Below are 20,307 nucleotides of genomic sequence, written 5' to 3'. Positions count from 1 at the left end.
GATCTTTTTAGGGGGAAAAACTTAATCAAGCTATTGGCACAGTAGTTAGTAGTTACTACCTTATTTAAGATTGTGCTACCACAAAAACTGTCACTCTCATTAGCCATGAAAGATTACATTATGGAAATAACAACTCATTTTAGTAGTTTTTTCTTCTGAATTATACAGTATAGTCGAATTAAGCATGGGCTATAACTTATAAGTAGATCTTCTTACCAAATTAAAAAAACAACAACTTATAAGTAGATCTTTGGTCTTTATCAAACATTTGACGTTTCCTTTACTTTTCTTTACTCTATTTAGATTATGTTAAATGATTGGTATATAAAGGTTCTTGTGTAGTATTTATCTATTTATTAAAAAATAAATTCTAACGGGGAACCAAAAATAAAATTTCAAGGGATAGATATCCACATTTATCATTGTTATGTTTTATGACTGAATTTAAACTCAAGACCTCATATTAAATTAAACAAAAACATAAATAAGCTCATTTAAACATTCTTAGAGTCTACCGAGCAACTTTGAAACAATGAACCAAAGTGGTGTATATTAAGTTAGTTGTTCAAGTTTCTTTTAACGTTATTGGTCCTTACCGAGCCTAAGAAATACGCTTTGAGAGTTGATAGCTCCACAACGGAGGTGGTGTACATGAAAACGATGGTGATTGACTGATAGCTCCACAATGGAGGCGGTGTACATGAAAACATTGCGACGATCTAGTAAGTAAGCACATGAGAAGGAAGATTTAGGGTTAGGAATAATGTACATGAGCCTAAACCGTGAGTTAGGGTTTATAGTAGGAGGGTTAGGGTTTTAGGACCCAAAGCCTTAATTAGATAGTTGTCTTAGAAGACAAATGTCACAAATCATGATTTCGTCTGGATTTGATGACCTTAATTCAATCAACGACTTCACTATAGTATGACTATAAGGCAAGTTCATATTGTAATCCATTGTGGAGCTATTGACTCGGTCTGTGAGTGGATTGAGCTTGACCAAGTCCAGAACAATTGTCCCTTAAGTCGTTAGATGATGGAGTGAGGTGATTGCTTGTTGTCATACCTAGGGGTGTTTACGATGCAGTTTGGTTTAGTTTTGAAGTTAAAGGTCATCTGAACCACAAGAGAAAAAATATGTGATTCAGTTTGGTTGGCTTTTAAAACAAAACATAATCAACCAAACCAAACCAATGCAGTTTGGATTAGTTCAGTTGGTTTAGATATTTACGAGAAATACGCAACTAAAAGTACTCCTAATGTTTATATTTCATGTTCCACCCAGGGAACATGACAAGTTACATACAATTTCTTATGTGAGAATTGTAGTGATTTGATACTAGTTTTACATTGATACGATTAATTTTTTCATATTGTAAAATGTCACTGATTCTTTTCCACTTTTAATATTTAATGAACTTACTAAAAAATAAATTACATTCAAACTTGTAATTTTGTCATTCTATAAATTGATAGAAAAACAAACATATTAAAAAATATATCATGTTTTGGTTACCATTAGCATGTTGCATTACATCAAAATAAGAGTACATATCATGTACAAATTGCTAATTTTACCATTAACATGTTGCATTACATCAAAATAAGAAACATGTCATGTTGAGATTGGGTCGGAATGGATCTTTTATGTTGCGGTTCTTTTTGGTTGTTAAAATAAAAATCACAAATGAAACCGCACAATCGAGTTAAAAAATTGCATGAATTCATCTGAACCAAACACAATTTTTTATGGTTTCGATTTAAGTTGGTTCGGTTATGCGATTTTTTATTGGGTTTGTTCAACTTTGAATAGCCCTAGTCAAACCTATCTTCAAAAGCCCATGAATGCAGACCCATCCACGGACGTTTCCCTCTTCTTTCAGCCAGGAAATTGGCTGTTTTTTTTTCCTTCATGTTGATGGAGGTATGATGTGTCTACTCCATTTTATTGGATAAAAGAAAGACATAAATTTTATTATTTTATTTTTGGTCTCACCATTTCCGCTCATTAGTTAGCTATCTTACCCCTAGTCTTATGCAATGCAATTTAAATTTCACCATCAGGCTTTGAATTTTGATGTTACGGTGTGTCGTAGGGTCTAATGTTAAGATCTTCTTTACATTTGGCAAACACTTCCTACATAGCATGTGTTGTGCTATACGCTATACTAATACAACTAAGTTTTTTTTAGAGCCCAACTAAAGTTATATGCAATAAAGGAGATGTGGCCATACTATATATTATACTATACTGCGTGAATTTGTTTTGCCTTTTTTGCTTGCCTGGTGACAGATTTGCATGAATTATAAGTTGTCTTGCATCTCATTTTTTTTGTTATATTATATCTTATAGAAAAAGTATCATATCCCAACTCCATAACCCTTCCTCTCAAACTCTTCACAAAAATGCTACTATTTGGTGGAAAGACTTGTGTGAACTTGGGAAGAGAGGGAAGATCAAAATCGGTTCGAGTTTGTAAAGAAAAAAATAGGCAATGACGATCATACCAAATTTTGGGATGATGTTTGGTTGATGAACAAGGCGCTTAGAAAAGTCTTTCCAATATTATTTTCCTTGTCTGTCCGAAAATCTTGTAGCATTAGTGAGATGTGATCCGTGGGGGAAAGGTCATCGAGTTGGGATTTCAAGTGGTGGAAGAATTTCTTTAAATGAGAAAAAAATATTTATTCCAAGAGTTATGGGGCTGCATTGAGGGGTTTTTAATTGACCCTGAAGATGACCATTGGGTTTGGGTGCTTGACTATTTCAGAGTTTTTCCGATTAATTTGGTATATATGTATCTTGATAAAAAGTTCTTACAAAAGTATATTTTAACTTCGACAACTTAAAAGGGTTTGAAAGCTAATTGAAAGAGTTTTGATTCACCTATAGTTTAAACTATCGCTTGACAACTATTTCTTGGAAGACTTATGACAAGAGGAAATATTTAAAAAAGGAGAATCCTTAATGATGGTTTGGTAGTGGTTTGTGTTTGATGTCTAGGTACCTTGTAAGTGAAGGACCATTTGTTTTGTACATTCAAAGTTCTCGAGTTTGATTTGGTACCAAATTTTCAAATGGGTGGGAACATGTGTGGTGCTTTCTGGCTCTATCACCACCCTTTGTAATTATTTCTCTTCTTATTCTCTCTCTCAGCAAAAAACATCATCATGGTTTAATATTGATATGGCACACTATAGTGTAGAAGATTTTGGAGGCTAAAAACGGTAGATTTTTTTTATTTTTTTTTGTAAATAAAGAAGTTTTAAGAGAAGGTTTAGTAAATGATATATTAAATTCACTTCTCGGATATGATTTTCGAAGTCTCATATGTGTTCTTTATTAAGAGATAGTTTTTTTTCTTTTAACGAGTCGATGGTTGAGTATCATTTGTACTTTTCTCATTACTTTCGAATAAATTTGTTGTTAATTACTTTTCAAAAAAGAAAACTTACATATTTGTTTATAGGTAGTTTTGTTTCAGTTAACCCATTTACTTCATCAAACTTGTGATTGTTGTCTATATAGACTTTCTCATTGACAAACTCTAAATTTTGTCAATAACAATATTATTAAAAAAAAAAAAAAACTAAAAATCCATAAGATTAAATTCAACTACAAAGAAGAAAATGTGCCAGAGATATGATAATTGTTTTTATTGTAGATTCAACTAGTAGTTTTGTGTATAAATAAACATGGATACAAGAGAAATAAAATCCAATTGTAATTACACTGGACTCGATTAATACATTGGTATATATATGTGTTTGCGAGCACCAAATAACAAATCGACGCTTTGGCCGAGTGGTTAAGGCGTGTGCCTGCTAAGTACATGGGGTTTCCCCGCGAGAGTTCGAATCTCTCAGGCGTCGAATTTTTTTCCTTTTCTCATTTTTTATTTTTGTCTCTTGTGATGATAATTTTTTTTTTTCATTTTTTTCTTTTCACGCACTGTGATAATAAAGCTAAGCCATAAAAACACAGGCCAAATGTTTTGATACTTATATTTTACCTCTTTTCTTTCTTTGCATTTTCGTTTATCCTCAGCAAATTTTTAGTTTGTTCGGTACCTAAGGAAGTGAGACGAGAGATTTGAAAAGGAGATAAAGTGAGAGAAAAATAAGAGTTTTATTTTCAATGTTTGGTTGTGTGAGTAAAAAGAATATGTAACGTAAGTGTAAACTAATTTTACATCAGCTTCCGATAGGTATAAGTTATGTGGTACTTATTTTTAAAAGACGATTATAAAATAGACTTTTTTTGGTAGTGGTCGGAGTTTGAACACTGGACCTTGCATATTTTATGCATTGTCCCAACCAGCTGAACTAAGCGCACGAGGACGCGATTACAAAATAGACTTACATGACAAAAGAAATGCTAGAAATATCCTCTTTTTAACATAAAACAAAAGTAAAAGAAAAAGAAGGTTGTTCTTGAGCCTCTAATTGCTCAAAAATCAAATTATCGTTGGTTGAGTGACAATTAATAACTGTTTGCCCACAAAACAGCAGTTAAGTATTGTTCAAAACTTTTTAGATTGGTCTAATTACTATTTGATATTAACTACTAGTATGATATTTTCGCCAATTTAGGGTGCTGATTGCAAACAATGGACGCGTAGATAGCAAAATTCAAAGGAAAAAAAATCTCCATACAACATACCATCTCACAAAATGGGCCCAAACAGCCAAACTTATATGGAAATTGTTGTTTACACTAAAAGATTTGCTATCACACTCCTGGAAATAATCAAAATAACTTCAACAGTAGTTAATTACCGTTCGCTTCAAAGTTCAAAGAGAAAAATTAAACAGCAAACTGCAGTTAACTACAGTTGAAGGTATTGAAGGTCATTTTCAGATGCGTGATAGCAGACTTTGAAGTCTGAAGTGCAATGTTCTACTTACATAGTGTATAAAAAAGGCCTTAAAAATCAGCCCATTCAAAAAACAAAAATGGTACCTTCTTTTTTCATGCTATTCATTTGTCACATGCTCTATAAATTTCGGATTTTATAATCCCAACAACATAAATACGCTATAAAACCCTCCAAAATACGTTTAAACATTTCAGATTTTATAATCTAAATGGAGCACAAGTAGATAATAGGGTTGCAAAATAAAGTGGCAACAAAAAAAACAACCATATATACGGTACTCATTTCTTTAGACCAAGCAAGTAGGCATGTTACAATGGTGATTGCTTTGTAGGTCTTTCGCATTGATCAAAAGTTCATCAGATTTGTTAAACCGTAACTTTCAATCGTATAAAATCTATCGAGAGTTACAACTCTATCATTGTTTTTTAAATATTTCAAAGGTTGAGCAATATGAGGGGCCTATAAAGCAATCACATGGGTTGGATCATATTTTTATTATATTGTGAAGTTTTTTTTTCTTTTAATTATTGTCTTTTGGTTGTTGTTAAAGTGTGGGTACCGGCGTTTAGGTACCCAAAAGGTACAAAGACAAGCAACTAACTCGTTGCGCGCGAGACTATGACTTCAAGTACAAACTTTTTTTTTTACAAACGTGAGTAAGGGAATGTGCATTATAGTACCCTGTCTAATGGGTTCCCATCGCACTCCCTACGACACACGTACGTCATCATAGTTTTAAAACTCGGACCGATCGGTTGAACCGTGAGCCGGGGACGTGACCGGTTCGGTCTGCTTATTGGATCGGTCATGCAGTTGAACCGGTGAAAACCGGTATGACTCGCTAAAAACCGGTGACTCGGCCGGTTTGGTGAACCGGACCGGGTCAATGAAAAAATCAGAAAAACTGAAGGAAAAAAATCATTGAACAGACAGATCTGGCACGGAAGGGAAGAAGATGAAGAAGCCAAGAACATGATGGAAATTTTAGATCTAATATGTGCTTTTTAATTTGAGATCTACTTATTTGGATGAATGTAGATTTTGATTTAGAGATAATAGAAGGCTTTTTTTGTAGAACAGTTGGAGGTTGCTATTATGGGTGCCAAGCTAAGGCAAAGTGTTTAAAGGAGGCTCGGAATGGAACCTGCAGCTTGAGTAAGGGAGGAAGACTACAAGTCTGCAACATAAAAAAAAAATAGGGTTATGTTTTCAACTTTAATTTGACATTTAAGAGTCCCATTTAAAACCTAGCAAAATTTTATTTTTCTTTATTATTTTTAATTGTAAAGTAAATATCTAGGAACTAACTATCTTTGTACTACTATTACTTACCTATTTTTTTTCTTTGAACTATGCTTTTATTAATTCATAATGCCATGTTTCAATTTTGCTTAAAAGACTTTTTTTTTTTTTTTTTTTTTTTTTTTTTTTTTTTTATAAATTTGTACAGACCAAGTCATTCAATTTGATCTAGTTTAACATACATATATTTTTTTTTAATGACCGAATCATCCGATTTAACCCGGTTTCGTCATGCGGTTTAATCGGTGACTCAATGGTTCAACCAATGACTCAGTGACCTAATAATCTCACCGAGTTAATGACCGGTCCGAGTTTCAAAACTATGCACGTTATAGTTGTGACTTGTGGTTGTGTGGCCTTATAACATTTAACTTAAATTTTGATGTATCCTATCTATGTTGCATTAAAAAAATGGGAATTCAACTAGTTTTGCGAATTGCAACTTCATGATTTTTCACGACACTCTATTATTTGCTCCAACTGCACAATTACCTTCCCTGTTTTCCGTTAAGTTAGAGTTAAAAGTTTGAATTTTTCTTGTAAAAGCAACACATAAGCGTTCACATCATATTCGTGAAGATATCCTTCGCTTAATAAAACAAGGCTCTTTTTATTAAAAGTAGCTTGATTATTCCGTTGTGCGCTCTGGTCATGAGAATTCTAGCTAAATGCCATCAATTTCTTTTATTCTTTTTACATTATATACGAATTCAAATAAGAGGTGGAATTTTAACTTTCTTTTCGCATATTTTTGTTGTCAATAGATAATAATCATCGGAAACTCATAAACATAAATGAAAGAACCGAGTTTCGAATTTCAACCACAATGTACATCTTAGCAAACAACTAAAAATCCCTTTTATAGTATACTTTTATTTTCCCTTCCCATATGTTTTTCAAACAAAGTCAAGTGTTAAGTCTTCTATGGGTGTAGGAAAATAAGACAACAGAAAATATCATTTTATTTTTAATAACAAAAATAATAATATTCCATCCGTTCCAATTAGAATTTATAATAGATTGAGCACATTAACACCCTATTAAGTCCAGTTCACCATGATAGATAGTGTCATTAATAAGTGGATGGTGGAAATAGAGACAGGACATGTTCCCTAATACAGTCTGGTATAATAATTTAATTTAAATATATCTCATTGTTATGACCAAAGTTGTTTCTTGTCTGGGAGCAACCTAGTGGCAAAGAAAAACTCAAAACGCGCAGTGTATTTTTATACTATAGCACATATGAATATCCACATTGCTGTCTACTATAGCAAGGTGGGGGATATTCTTTAGGCATCTATCTATAATAAGAAAAATAATTAGATTTCCATGTTTGGTTGACCCTGTATGCATGGAAACTAGTATGCACAAATGAAAACAAAATTTGAAATGCTCAAGATGAGGTAATTAAATTACAGTTAAGCATAGTACAATTTTTTGTTTAGTGTAAATCAAGTATATTTTGCATGTAACCGGATATATTAATCTCTTGAATCGAGTCTATAATAAGTGACAAATCTCTCGAAAAGATTTAACATTATTGCATTTTTAGAGCTGGACTCAAGCTCAAGATCTCTAATGTTTTATAAAATACTCCCACCATCGCACAATAATTTATCGGTTATAAGTGCAATTTTCTTTTAACAAAAATCAAACACAATCTTGTGAAACTTTGGGTGAGATAAAAGCAATTTACTTACTAAGTTTGCCAGTTTGGCATTGATGGAATAAGTATGCCAGAAGAAGAAGAAGAAGAAAAGACAAAATTTTGTGGAGTTGGAGAAACATAATGAACTGAAATTTGAAGCCACCTAATGAGGTAGTACTATAGTGTGGGACTTGACACGAATAAATGTTTTCCGTCTCATGGGTGATGATAATTGTGTTTAGGCTAGGTGATACAGTTATTTATGCCGTATAAAAAATAAAATAAAAGTTTTAAATTAAAGAAAAATAGTAATAATTTTTTAAAATTAATAAAAATCAATTATTTTACCTTCAACTCACTTTTAGTCAAAATCAATTCATTTAAAATTAGAGTTTTTCTATTTACACCTTATGTTTTTCTGGTTACACCCAAATTTTCTTAATTTTTTTATAATACCAAAATTGCCCTTTTATATCATTTTTCTTAAAACCCTAATTTTATTCATTGTCAGTGAGTTTCACCCTCTTTCACCCCACAAAGCGATCGATCAAACAATTTGATGTTCAATATCAATCTCCATGAAAATTAAAGAGTGAATCAAAATATTTTTCATCCATACTCAATTGGATATAAGTAAGTGAATTTCTTCTTCTATTTGCTAGTTTCAATTTTTTTCCTTCAACTGCAATGATGCACTGTACGATTACGGTTTTAATTTACATTGACAAGGTTAACTTAAATTCAGTTTAAGTAGGTTCATGTAAACTTAATAAACTAAGTTTACATGAACCTACTTAAACTGAGTTTACATGAACCTACTTAAACTGAGTTTACATGAACCTACTTAAACTGAGTTTACATGAACCTACTTAAACTGATTTTACAAAATCGCAGAACAAGGAAAACACAAAATCAGAACTGAGAACCCATAACAAGAAAACACAATCGATTGAAGAACAACACTTGCTAACCTGATTTGCTTCGAATTTTCTTTGAAATCATGAATGGACGTGAGAAAGTATGGTTTTGAAAATCTTCGCAGAACACAATCGATCGATTGGAGAATTATGGTTTTGAAAGAAGGGTTTTGGGGTGTAACCAAAAAAGAAGGAATAGGCTTTTTGAAAATCAAATTTTATGAAAGGATAATCTTATCATTTTGGGGTGCAACCATGATTAACTAGGGTGCAAGTAGAAAAACTCTTAAAATTATTTTTTATCACCTTATAACTAAATGCACACAATAAACTGATTTATATTTGAACGCATTAAAAGAGAGTTAAACAATAAAAACTGAATTTTGGATTTTCAGCTTGAAGAAAAGATCAATTCTATTGTACCCAAAAAAATTGTCATAGCAAAATTAATTATATTTGAGAGTATTCGAACATCTCAAAAGTAATTTTACAGTTTGTAAAAAAAAAAAGTAATTTTACAAATCTAAAATCAATTTTATTTTCTAAAAAAATGGAATCAAACATGCAAAAGTATTTTTAGTTGTTAAATGGTACTCATTGTGAAATTAAGAGTACACTTTTTTTGAAAACAAAGAAGGTCGAAGTCTAGAAACAAAGAAAAAACAACACAGTATTAAATAATTATTCTTTAAAAATGTCAAAATTTTCAATTTTAATACACTGATTAAACAAATTTTCATAAAAAGTTACCATTTAATATCCTTAACCAATGCTCCGGAAGCACTAGTTAACATTTCCCTTAATTTATCACACTTCAAAGCTACTAAACCATCTACCGCATATGGCTTCACGATAAATGCTACAAATTTTGACGGCCCAATCCAATTCCATCAAGGGAAGAAAGAAGGGATAACATATGGTTGGTGATAGTTGTGACATTCTCCAACCACAATGTTACAAAATGTATAAAAAAACAAAAAACAAATCTTGTGAAAAGGTAGAAGAAAATCACTTATGATATTGTGGTTGATCAATGACATCAATGTCAGCAACGACAATGTCACCAAGTAGAAGTCATGCGCAAAAAGATGCCACGTGTCAGCTGGAGAAGGTAAGACGCGCAAACTAAAAGAACCGTTGAGGAAATCTAAACTCTCTAAAGTGTCTAGAGTCAATGAACAGTGCATATTATAATTGCCGGCCTCTGCCTTTCCTTTTTCAGTTGCGGGTTCCACTCTCCAACGTTTAGATCCGTCATCAACGGTCAAAAAAATGTTCACCTAAAAATACGGTCACACAAAAAGCCACTAATGTTTTTTTATACTCGTAATAATACTCATTTCTCTACCATTGGTATAATCATATCATTATCATTCATCTGATATTAAAAAACCATAGTATTATTCAGGTCAACCTCAACACACAATAAATTGGGTTAAAAAAGTATACCAACTGTTTTAATAAACCCCTCATAAAAGAAGAGAAATACTTCATCCGGTCCTATTTACAAGAGAAAATTGATTTTTTAAATACATTGAATAATGTATGTATCTAATCAAGAATCTAAACCAAATACATAAATTATTTAATGTATTTAAAAAGTAAATTGTCTCTAGGACCAGAGGGAGTATAGCAAACAACAAGAATTAGTCAAAATAATTTGCGTGGAATAATTACTCAAAATAAAAATACTAAAAATTAAGAGTAGACCACTTCTTACATCAAAAAAGAAAAAAGAAAAAAGGGAGTAAGGGCCTGTTTTGATTCCCTTATTTTAATTTTAGTTTTTTAAAATTAAAAATTTTAAAACTTGTTTGACAATCCAATTTTATAAGAGTGATTTTGAAAACTGTTTTTTATTTGTTGGTTTTTAAAACGAAAAAGCAAAACAGGTTAAAGGTGTTTTGGTTCTCAATTTTTCAGTTTTTGAAAAGTAAAAACACGGAGAAGAATGCAATTTTCATTAATGGTATTTCTATAATATTGTACAACCTAAAAATATAAGATAAAAATGCTGATTTTGCTCTATGTTTGTCAAACAACTTTTATTTTTTATTTTCTTCTTAAAAACAATTTTTAAAATTGTTTTGTAAAATAGATTTCAAAAACTAAAAATCAAAACACATTCAAACAGGCCCTAAACCTTCAGACTTGGGAAGGTCAAGGCAGAAATTGGTTGGGAGAGAGTAATTCTTTTAATTATCTTCTACTCCACGGTACAATAGACTACTACTCATCATGGACTTAAGTACTGCTACATCACTAGTTAGTTCAACAAATCTACACCAAAATCTTTTTCTCTAACTTTAATTAGAGTCTACCGGTAGATGACAAGATTGATCCTCTAAGTTAGTCGGTTTTTAGATCAGACACCGATCTTTCAATTTTTTTACTGTTCGGTCATGAGTTCGATCTCTAACGATATGTCGATATATATATAAAAAATATATATATCGAAAGAAATCAACTATTCTTAAAGGAGAAATGATATTTGAACAACAATTTTTCTTTCAACTTTATCTCTCTTTATTGCTTTGGTTTTTGTGTCGATACTTTATTTTTTATTGTTTCAAAAGTTGTCCTATAAATAGATGTTCAAATAACACAACTCTTATTAAATGATTAGTTTCCATAGTTGAGATATCTTTCTCTACTCAAATAAACAATCAGTACCAGTAACATGTAGAGAAACACATGCAACCAACCAACCCTATAGAAGTGAGACACACGGGCACATTAAACAAAGGGAAACAAGTACCTGCGACCCAATAATTAATGTAAACGCGTTATTGTACAACCAAGTCTAATGATCAATCATAGTCTTACTAAATTAGTTTTAAAAAGGTTAACCACCTCAACTCAAATACGCGTGAAAAATTGATGAACCCCACCACCTTAAATCAAAGACAATAAAGAGCATCACTTCAATCTTAAAAACCAATACTTTCTTGTTACTACTACTTCTAGTCGTTACAACTTTAATGTCTTTGCCTTTATAATAAAGAAAAAACCAACACCAACAGCAACATAAGTCATAAACAATACTACAAATTACTCGCTTCCTTGTTAGAAATGCCAACTATTTTGCTTAGAATTTTCCTTTTATACAACGTTGTCAATTCATTTCTCATTAGTCTTGTTCCTAAGAAACTTATAACCTTCTTCCCTCATTCTTGGTTCACTCATCAAACCTTAACCACACCTTCTTCCACATCAAAAAGAGGTCTTGTTTTTACCAAGACAATAACAATGGATCCAAATGAGCTCAAACGTGTTTTCCAAATGTTTGACCGCAACGACGATGGCCGTATAACAAAGAAAGAGTTGAATGATTCCTTGGAGAATTTAGGAATCTTCATCCCTGACAAAGAGCTGAGTCAAATGATCGAGAAGATTGATGTGAACCGAGATGGGTGTGTGGACATAGAGGAATTTAGAGAGTTGTATGAGTCAATTATGAGTGAACGTGATGAAGAGGAGGAAGAAGATATGAGGGAAGCATTCAACGTGTTTGATCAGAATGGTGATGGATTCATTAGCGTTGATGAGTTGAGATCGGTTTTGGTTTCGTTGGGATTGAAACAAGGAAGAACAGTTGAAGATTGTAAGAAGATGATAGGAACTGTTGATGTTGATGGAAATGGTTTGGTTGATTATAAGGAGTTTAAGCAAATGATGAAGGGTGGTGGATTCACTGCTCTCAGTTAGTTAACTCTTGTTCTTTGCCTCTGTGTCGGGGTTTCAACGTTGATTTCTATTCCCACGTTGTAAATAATAAGTGTATTAGGATTCAGATGGAATGTCTTCATCTATGTGTTTTGTACTAGGCATTTTACTTTATTTTTTGCTTTCTTTTTGTTCTTATTTTTTTCCCAATCCCAAGTTGTTTGGGTGGTTAGTATGGAAATGCATGGCTAGCTGTTATTACAGTCAATGATCTCAGACGTTTTGAGATTTCAAGTTATTGATTTGTCGAAGTTGTGAAGCCGTGGAATCTCTATCCAACATCTAAGATTGGCTCAGTGCAATGAATCTGAGTAGGTTAACTGGCTTGACAAGACTTAGTTCTGCCCAGGTACTACTAATGGATGTTTTGAAGGGGGAGGAAGGTAATTGCAATGGAGGACACACAACCATTGTGAGAAAAAAGTGTGTTTTCTTTCTTTTTCCCTAGGTTTTGGGTCTAGGTTTGATTCTGTTTTAATATGTAATGTAAACTTCTGTTTTAAGATTTTTTTTCTTCAAGATTTACCTTCCCTTTTATTGAACTTAATTTGTAACAGTATCATGTTAATAAATTCTCCCTTGACAAATTCACTTGAAATTGACATGACTTTAATTTATCAATTAGAACAAAGAGGATCCTTATAGTAAGAAACTTACAAAAGAGAGATGATAAAAAGAGGGAACAAAAAGAGTACTTTAATCAGTAAGAAATTGAGAAATAGATTCGAAACACCAAACTTTCATAGTGTCTATCTCTCCCCTAAAGAGATCTGAGAAATCCTGAGAATCTTGGCTCAATATTGTCAACTCAATTTTGATATTTTGATATAAACAATAATGGCTAAACCTTCATGTTCATTCATTGTCCGTCTTAAGTATATCATACCATAAAATAAGGTAATAATGACGTCAATTTGGAATCTCGTGGACAGCTAGTTGCAAAAGTATAAATTATAAATGTTGAAATCTTAGGCCTGGGTTGTTTTTCCCAATGTTTATGATAAAATTTTAGAGAGATAAATTTGGCCTATAGTTGAAATTGAAAAATGGTACAGTAATTATCTAGAAGGCAACTGTTTCTTCCACTATAGTAAAAGGGTATATGAATTGACTGCTAAACTAGTATAGTAATCATTCAAAATGTAAGCAGAGACTTTAGTCCTTGTGGTACCAGGTATTAAGTTATCAACCATAATCTCATTCCAATCAACTTGGAAAAGGTAAATGCTCATTCACTTGCTGTATTGGTGATAAATCAAAATGTGCAGCTGGAAACATTTGATTACAATTAATGCAAGGATACAATGGCTATGGTACTCACAAGGGAAACACTTTTCAACATGTTAAAGTTAAAAATTTAAGCACCTAATCCCGGACATGATACACACCGGAAAATGAATTTCCCATTAACCTATATGATGCCTGAAGATTTAATATTACCACTACACAACTTCAAGCCAAATGTTGATAGAATTACGTTTGAAAACTTCAAATTGCGAATAGGACCAAGTATCTCACCAGAATGTCTGGCAGAATGGAATATACTGGCATCAATTACCTGCCATCTGAATCTGATTTTTCTTCCTCAATCTCTCTTATATTTTGGACTACATCAGCAACCTTTTTAGAGATGTGTTCTGTGTGCTTTTCCAAATCGTTCAGAATCGTATTTAACTGTTCTTCATACGCTGCACAACGTCTTTTGTACTTTTGCCTTTCGTTGTGCAACTCAAGTGATAGCTCACGGATTCTCCTATCTTTCTCATCCTGTGACACAAATCAACAAGACAAGTTTGAGGTAGAAAAAAGGAACAAACAGAACATGGACATTCTATCCTAACAATGAACTTAACAATACACGAATCAAAATATCCTAATCCAACATCTGTATGTAATCGATTGAGATGGGACTTTTAATGCCCTAAAAGAGTTAATACATTCCTCTTTGAGATTTGTTTTGGGGGTGGAGGACTAGAGGTAACTTTTCAGGCTATAATTGACTATATTATGTATATTCTTGGTGTAATATTGATAGGCCTTCATTCTATCTTAGGTGGAAAATAGCAAGAGACACATTGTGACTTTAGATAACTAACTTCCTAATGATGTGATGCAAATGGAAGGTAAAGGGATTTTGTTGGATCAGTGACGGACTTAGAAAAGGGTGTGTGGAAAGTGAGGCTGGAAAAGGGTGAGTGAAGGTTTGGAACCCAGAGACAAGGTGTTCTAAAAGCTCCATGAGAATCTGTATTTTGATATTCGAGTTCATCATGTAAAGGTGGGAAAAGTGTGAGTGAAGGTTTGGCACCCATAGATAAGGTATTCTAAAAGCTCCATGAGAATCTGTATTCTGCTATTCCAGTTCATCATGTTCAGTGTAGTTCAATCCTGCTGATACTGATGTCAATCTAATATCAGCAGCAGGAGAAGAGGTATAACGTATTAGTCAGTCTCACTTTTATAATCTGGCCCAGTTTGATCAGGTATACTTAAACTGTTAGTTTAAACTATAAAGTGCACTACTAGAGAAACATACCTCACTAACCAAGTGCTTCCCGGATCCTCGCCACGGAACTTCACCAGGACTCATCAGTTTATGTGTATGTTCCTTCACAAATTTGGTGACAACCCACTTCCCTTCATCCCGTAAAGCCAACCTTATCATGGCTTGACAACCTTCTCGGGTGGCCGGTGGAGGAGGGAGCACTCTATCTTTTCTGTGCACATACTTTTTTGCACGAAAACCTTCTTTTGAGCAAACAAAATCTTGACCAATAAGCTCGTTATTTACTCGCGAACGGCGGTTATGGTGTATCCGTACTGTAAATCCTATCCTCCTACCATAGCCATCGTAGAATCCTCTGGCTTCCTCCCTTGAGTTAAACTGCATGCCTATGAATGGTTCTAATGTGTCCGAATCTGCTACAGGTTGTTCGACAAACTCTTTATCTTCACCTGTACATAATTCTAAACTGTTTGTAAATTCGTCTTCTACTTTCTCATGTTTCTCACTGATTTCTGCTAACACATCAAAGTCACTGCCATCCGAATCAAATCCCTGGCCAGATTGGTGATCCATCATCCTATTATAGCATAAGTACACAATGCAAATAAGCAGATTATCCTTCACAGTTCATCAGAAAACGTAAAGAAAATTTGATCATTGAAAAAGTTTCATGTTTCGAATTTAAACAGTTTTTTTTTCGTTCCTCTTTTTTGTTTTCCTATTTCTTTTGTTAATCTCCTTGTTTGGAAATATAAATATTTATGATCAATGGTGCCTCACATTATGAATAGCAATAAATGGATGTCAAAAGTCCAATCATCCTATCCATAAGCTATTAGCAAAAAGATATTCACATATTCTTAATGGTTCCCATAATAATCATAAACATTAATAAGTAATGTTGAACCAAAAAAGAATAAATAATTAAGGGTTAATAGTGTTTTTTACCCCTGTAATATATGTCATTTCCAGTTTTCACCCCTATAAAATTTTCGGTTTGATTTGCACCCTCATAAAATTTTTATTTTCCGGAAAACACCCTTAATAGGCCATTTTCAGAATTTTTTGGTTCCAAGATAATACAGAACCAACAGCACCAAATGTTTAGGATGATCGACTAGTGCATCCCAACAAAAATTATTTCCTATTCAATTACAAATACAAATACAATCACTAGCATGCTTTTCCACCTTAAGTCTATGATATTGGTTCAACGTGCCGAATACTATTGTTGGAGAGTGTCTGCCTAAGTGCGGAGCTGTCAGAAACACCGCCATGGCTGTTCGCGTGTCTTATCTAGAAGCTGTGGTGAAGGAGTTAATTGACCGATAGGCAAGAATACGAACATAGATGCATAATTACTTTCAGCAAATGCTTATAGAGTCCTGTCTATCACAGGTGGGACCACATACTCCACAGTCCAGCCCATTCGCGTGGTCAGAAGGAGTCAAAGGGGAGTCAAAGAATGATCAAAATAGACGGAAAGGTTTGGAATATGGTTTTGACAATGGAATTACTATCCGATTCCGCTGGCGGTGGAGCAGGTTGAGCTGACGAGTTTTGATGGCACTCACCCAGGTGTTGGATCTCCAAATCAGAGGCTTTGAGGTGTAGGAGAATCACCCAAAGCTCAATATAAAGTTGAGTAAGATAGCATGGACCCCTAATTGGTTCAACATGTCACGTGTGGATAGAGAATGAACCAAAGCCAGCACTACCACAGTTTATTGGACTAATTGTACCTCTATCAATTGTGAGATTCTTGGTTTGATCTATCGAAGCTTCTACATATATTCTCCAATCTCGACACATGTCCAAATTACTTAAGGCAAAATTCTATCATATTTTCCGCAATGAATACTATCCTAATTTTCTCGCTAATGCATCAGTTCCTAATCCTATTCTATCCTATCTGCGCTTTCGATCACTCATTGTAATATTCTCAATTTTGCAACAACAAATTTACTTCCATATCAACTCTTTGCAGCCTAATACTCACTTCCATACAACATCACAAGTCTTTTTAACTATGGAGTCAGGAGTGTTATTTTTCTATCAGAAGTAACAGATGAAAAACTAGTCCACTTTATCCACCCACTCAAATCCTATAGTCCACTTCTGCCTCTTTTCCATGTTATGTAGGTTGGTTTGAGCTACGGGATAAGGAGTTGGAGGTCCTCAGCTGAAATCTGGACAAAAGAGTAAAGAATGACTAACATTTGGCGTTAAAGAAAAAAGGATTGTTTTGGAGAGTGAAGGGGAAAAGGGAAACTCACCTAATTGGCGGTGTTATAGAGTTTTGAAAGATTTTCCAAATCCTCCACCTCACCTCATTATGTAATACTACCAAAACTAGGAAAATATCAGTCATAAGCCTCCTCTTCCCTCTAAACCGGAAATCTAAGTTGTAGTGTAACAGAACCAAGATACTTGAACTGTATGTATGTATGTATGTATGTATGTATGACTTAAGCTATGATATGGTCCCTAATTTTCAGCATATAGATAATTAGTGCAGCTGCTGCTAGCTTTAGTCCAAGATGGTAACACAAAAATATCATCTCCAATTTGAAAAAGATGAAAGAAGATGAAGAAAATGGTTTACCTATCCAGGTTGAAAAAAACTACTAGAAGATTATGAACCAGATTTAAACACTTTCCATTTGACAAAGCGAATAGAAGAACCTGCAAGCATGTTAAAATTTAGTGACACTATTATTTTTTTCCCTTTCTATTCATCGTTTCAATTGAGTTCAGAAAGTTGGAATATCAGATATGTTGAATTGAAAAATGGGAGGGGAAAGAGAAAGTTGATGGATGGACCCTTTGTTTGTTATTACTGACGAATACGATCAAGTGTAGAAGCTCCGGTGACCGATTACAACAAAGGTGAAGGGTTCCTCAGAATCAGTACACTAACCATAGCAAGTAGAGAAACCCAGCAAACACTGCTATGTTACTAATGTTATTGAGAGATATTAATGAGATAAGGCATATGACGTTAAATAATTTTTTTTCTTATAAATATCTCTAATTTCATTTTTAATCTCTTTCAATTTTGGTCCCCAATGTCCTTAAATTTTATAATTTAGGGACTTTCATTTTTATTTTATTTTAAAGAAATGAGCTTATAACATATCATTAATAACAAGAGTTTCAATACGATGAGCAATCATGAGCAACCATCTTTGCTTATCATTAATTGAACTCTATCTCAGAGTTTTGTAAAATGAGCTGAAAAGATATCCTTACAAGTTGTGATAACATGATCGATTTCTATAACATTTATCCGTCTAGTGTGAAAATGCATATGTTGTTGTTTTGGAATCCACCACAAAATCAATTTGTCAAATTGCATATCTTGCATCCATTGCAACACATAAAATAAACCAAGTGCTTCCCCCAACTACAATAGATTTCATACTCATAGAGAACCATGGTCTTGGTCAAAACAAAAGCACCATCCTCATCATGCAAGCAAATACCAATACATGTGCGATCTTGAAGTGACGAGAAAAAGTCATTGATATTTAGACAAATATTTGCATCCCATCTTTTTTTATTTATTTACATAAATCACAATGAGTATTCACTGTTGTAATTTTTTGTTCATAACAGAATGACTAATATCATCTAAAATTCACACACATTTAAGATGTCCAAGATTCGAACTCGGATAAAAGCATCTAACTTATCAATATCAACATTTTCAATTAAGCGTTTTTGGATTAATTTTGTAGTATTATTGTTTTCAACCGTAAATAAACAAATAAATTATGATTTATCTACTTTGTTTGGCAACTAAATTTCCAGTATTTCCCCCAAAACGCAACGTTTTACAAAGCAACTAGCACCATCAATCAAACATCTTCACAATGTCCTCCTAAACAACAAAACAAACATAGTTCTATGCATCAACAAAATGGCAACAACCAAAACCAACCACCACGTACTCCAACTAATCCTCTCCTGCCGCAAAATCACCGCCCAAGTAACAAACCCCACAACCTCATCCATCATCGCCATGGCTTCCTCTTCCGAACAAGAGTTTCTCTCTCACAACCGCTCCGTCCTCAATCGCTTCCCTAGATCACACCGTTTCTGGGACGCCAAAATCGCTTCTCGTGTTGGTGAGAAACTCGCTTTCCGTCTCAAAGATATCGGTATCACCGGCGTTCAAATCGATGCTAATGAAGAGTTATCTCATCCGTTACATTATCGTACGATGGTTTCTCCTTTGTTCCGTTCTGTTCAACGTGTTTGTGTTCATGTTTTCGGTGCTGATAATTTACCTTCCATTTGATTTATCATTTTTTGTTTTTGTTTATGTCAATTATTCACACTGAATAAAGGAAATTATGGAACACAAACACTTCTTCTTACTATAGTTGTTATTTGTTTTCTTTATTTATCAAAGAATTAACAATGTGCCGATTAATTCATAGGGTGTAGGAACTGTAAAATTCTGCCGTAGCTTTACGACAATATGTCTACATTGAAATTGACTACTATATTATGTCACTTGTCTTATGATTGTAGACAAATTGTTTCTTTGTTATTAGTCTTGTTATAATACATAGATATTGTCTGTTAAACCTGCGTGTGATTCTAACACACTCCACCTTTAGATCCATACTTGTGCAACAACACCCCTATGCCATAAGTCGTCATGGTCATGACTAATTAACTAAACCTCCACCACCATTTACCTATAAAGATCAAAATTAAATTTCCTAATCTTCCTCACCTTGAAACACCCTTATGATCAAGACAAAGTATAGCCTAGTAAATCTAGGAGCACCTTGGATGAACTCTATCCATTGTTATTTTGTGGTTTCATTGTACCATATCATCTTGAAGCAATTCCTCTATTTATTACTCCAATCTATACGATATTCATATTAGGTCCCACAAATTTACCTCACGCATTAATATTTTATTCCTCACTTCATAAAGCGACCATAATTACATGCTGGCCACCTCCAACTATAATTTTGGCAAAATAACCCACCTTTTGCACCTCCAGTTGGCGGACCATTACAAAGTATATGGAGAGTATATGCCATTGGAGTTGCTCTAATGAGCCGATCTTGCTTCCTCCTCTTCCCATGGGAAAGAATTAAAAAAAGATTATATTTTAAGAATGATACATACAAGTCATAAAAAATGAAAGAAAGTAAACCAAAAGAGAAGATGAGACAAATTTAAGTATAAAATGTCGACCTCATGAATAACTGATGACTTTTCCAACCCCGTAGTCTTTTTATGATTCTTTCTAACAAAGGATGCCAAAAACAAGATTTTGGAGGATTGTCACCCATCAAAA

General features: G+C 33.4%; 3 protein-coding genes and 1 non-coding gene across 5 annotated transcripts; 3 read left to right on the top strand and 1 right to left on the bottom strand.

Annotated features, from left to right (window-relative positions):
• Positions 1-3,790: 3,790 nt before the first annotated feature.
• On the top strand, positions 3,791-3,872 carry TRNAS-GCU (transfer RNA serine (anticodon GCU)). Its single transcript has one exon. It is a non-coding gene; the product is annotated as a tRNA-Ser (tRNA).
• Positions 3,873-11,658: 7,786 nt separating this feature from the next.
• LOC11435247 (calmodulin-like protein 7) lies at positions 11,659-13,017 on the top strand. Its single transcript, XM_003597469.4, has one exon. It carries the CDS (start codon positions 11,822-11,824, stop codon positions 12,455-12,457), a length of 636 nt encoding a protein of 211 aa, XP_003597517.1. The 5' UTR covers positions 11,659-11,821; the 3' UTR covers positions 12,458-13,017.
• A 669-nt stretch (positions 13,018-13,686) lies between these two features.
• On the bottom strand, positions 13,687-17,962 carry LOC11435246 (protein FAR1-RELATED SEQUENCE 5). 2 transcript variants are annotated; one of them, XM_003597468.4, is made up of 4 exons: positions 17,805-17,962; positions 17,587-17,666; positions 15,012-15,558; positions 13,687-14,242 (listed from the first exon to the last, which is right to left on the bottom strand). In XM_003597468.4, exons 3-4 carry the CDS (start codon positions 15,555-15,557, stop codon positions 14,030-14,032), a joined length of 759 nt encoding a protein of 252 aa, XP_003597516.1. In that variant the 5' UTR covers position 15,558; positions 17,587-17,666; positions 17,805-17,962; the 3' UTR covers positions 13,687-14,029. The 2 variants fall into 2 exon arrangements, with proteins under 2 accessions (XP_003597516.1, XP_024632575.1); XM_024776807.2 differs by having other exon boundaries at positions 17,587-17,953.
• An 837-nt stretch (positions 17,963-18,799) lies between these two features.
• On the top strand, positions 18,800-19,284 carry LOC11421481 (uncharacterized). Its single transcript, XM_003597467.2, has one exon. The coding sequence runs from the start codon at positions 18,904-18,906 to the stop codon at positions 19,282-19,284; it is 381 nt and encodes a 126-aa protein (XP_003597515.1). The 5' UTR covers positions 18,800-18,903.
• Positions 19,285-20,307: the final 1,023 nt, after the last annotated feature.

The sequence above is a fragment of the Medicago truncatula genome, chromosome 2 (assembly GCF_003473485.1).
Source record: "Medicago truncatula cultivar Jemalong A17 chromosome 2, MtrunA17r5.0-ANR, whole genome shotgun sequence".
NCBI classification, from domain to species: domain Eukaryota; kingdom Viridiplantae; phylum Streptophyta; class Magnoliopsida; order Fabales; family Fabaceae; genus Medicago; species Medicago truncatula.
This window is presented reverse-complemented; position numbering and strand designations above follow the sequence as displayed.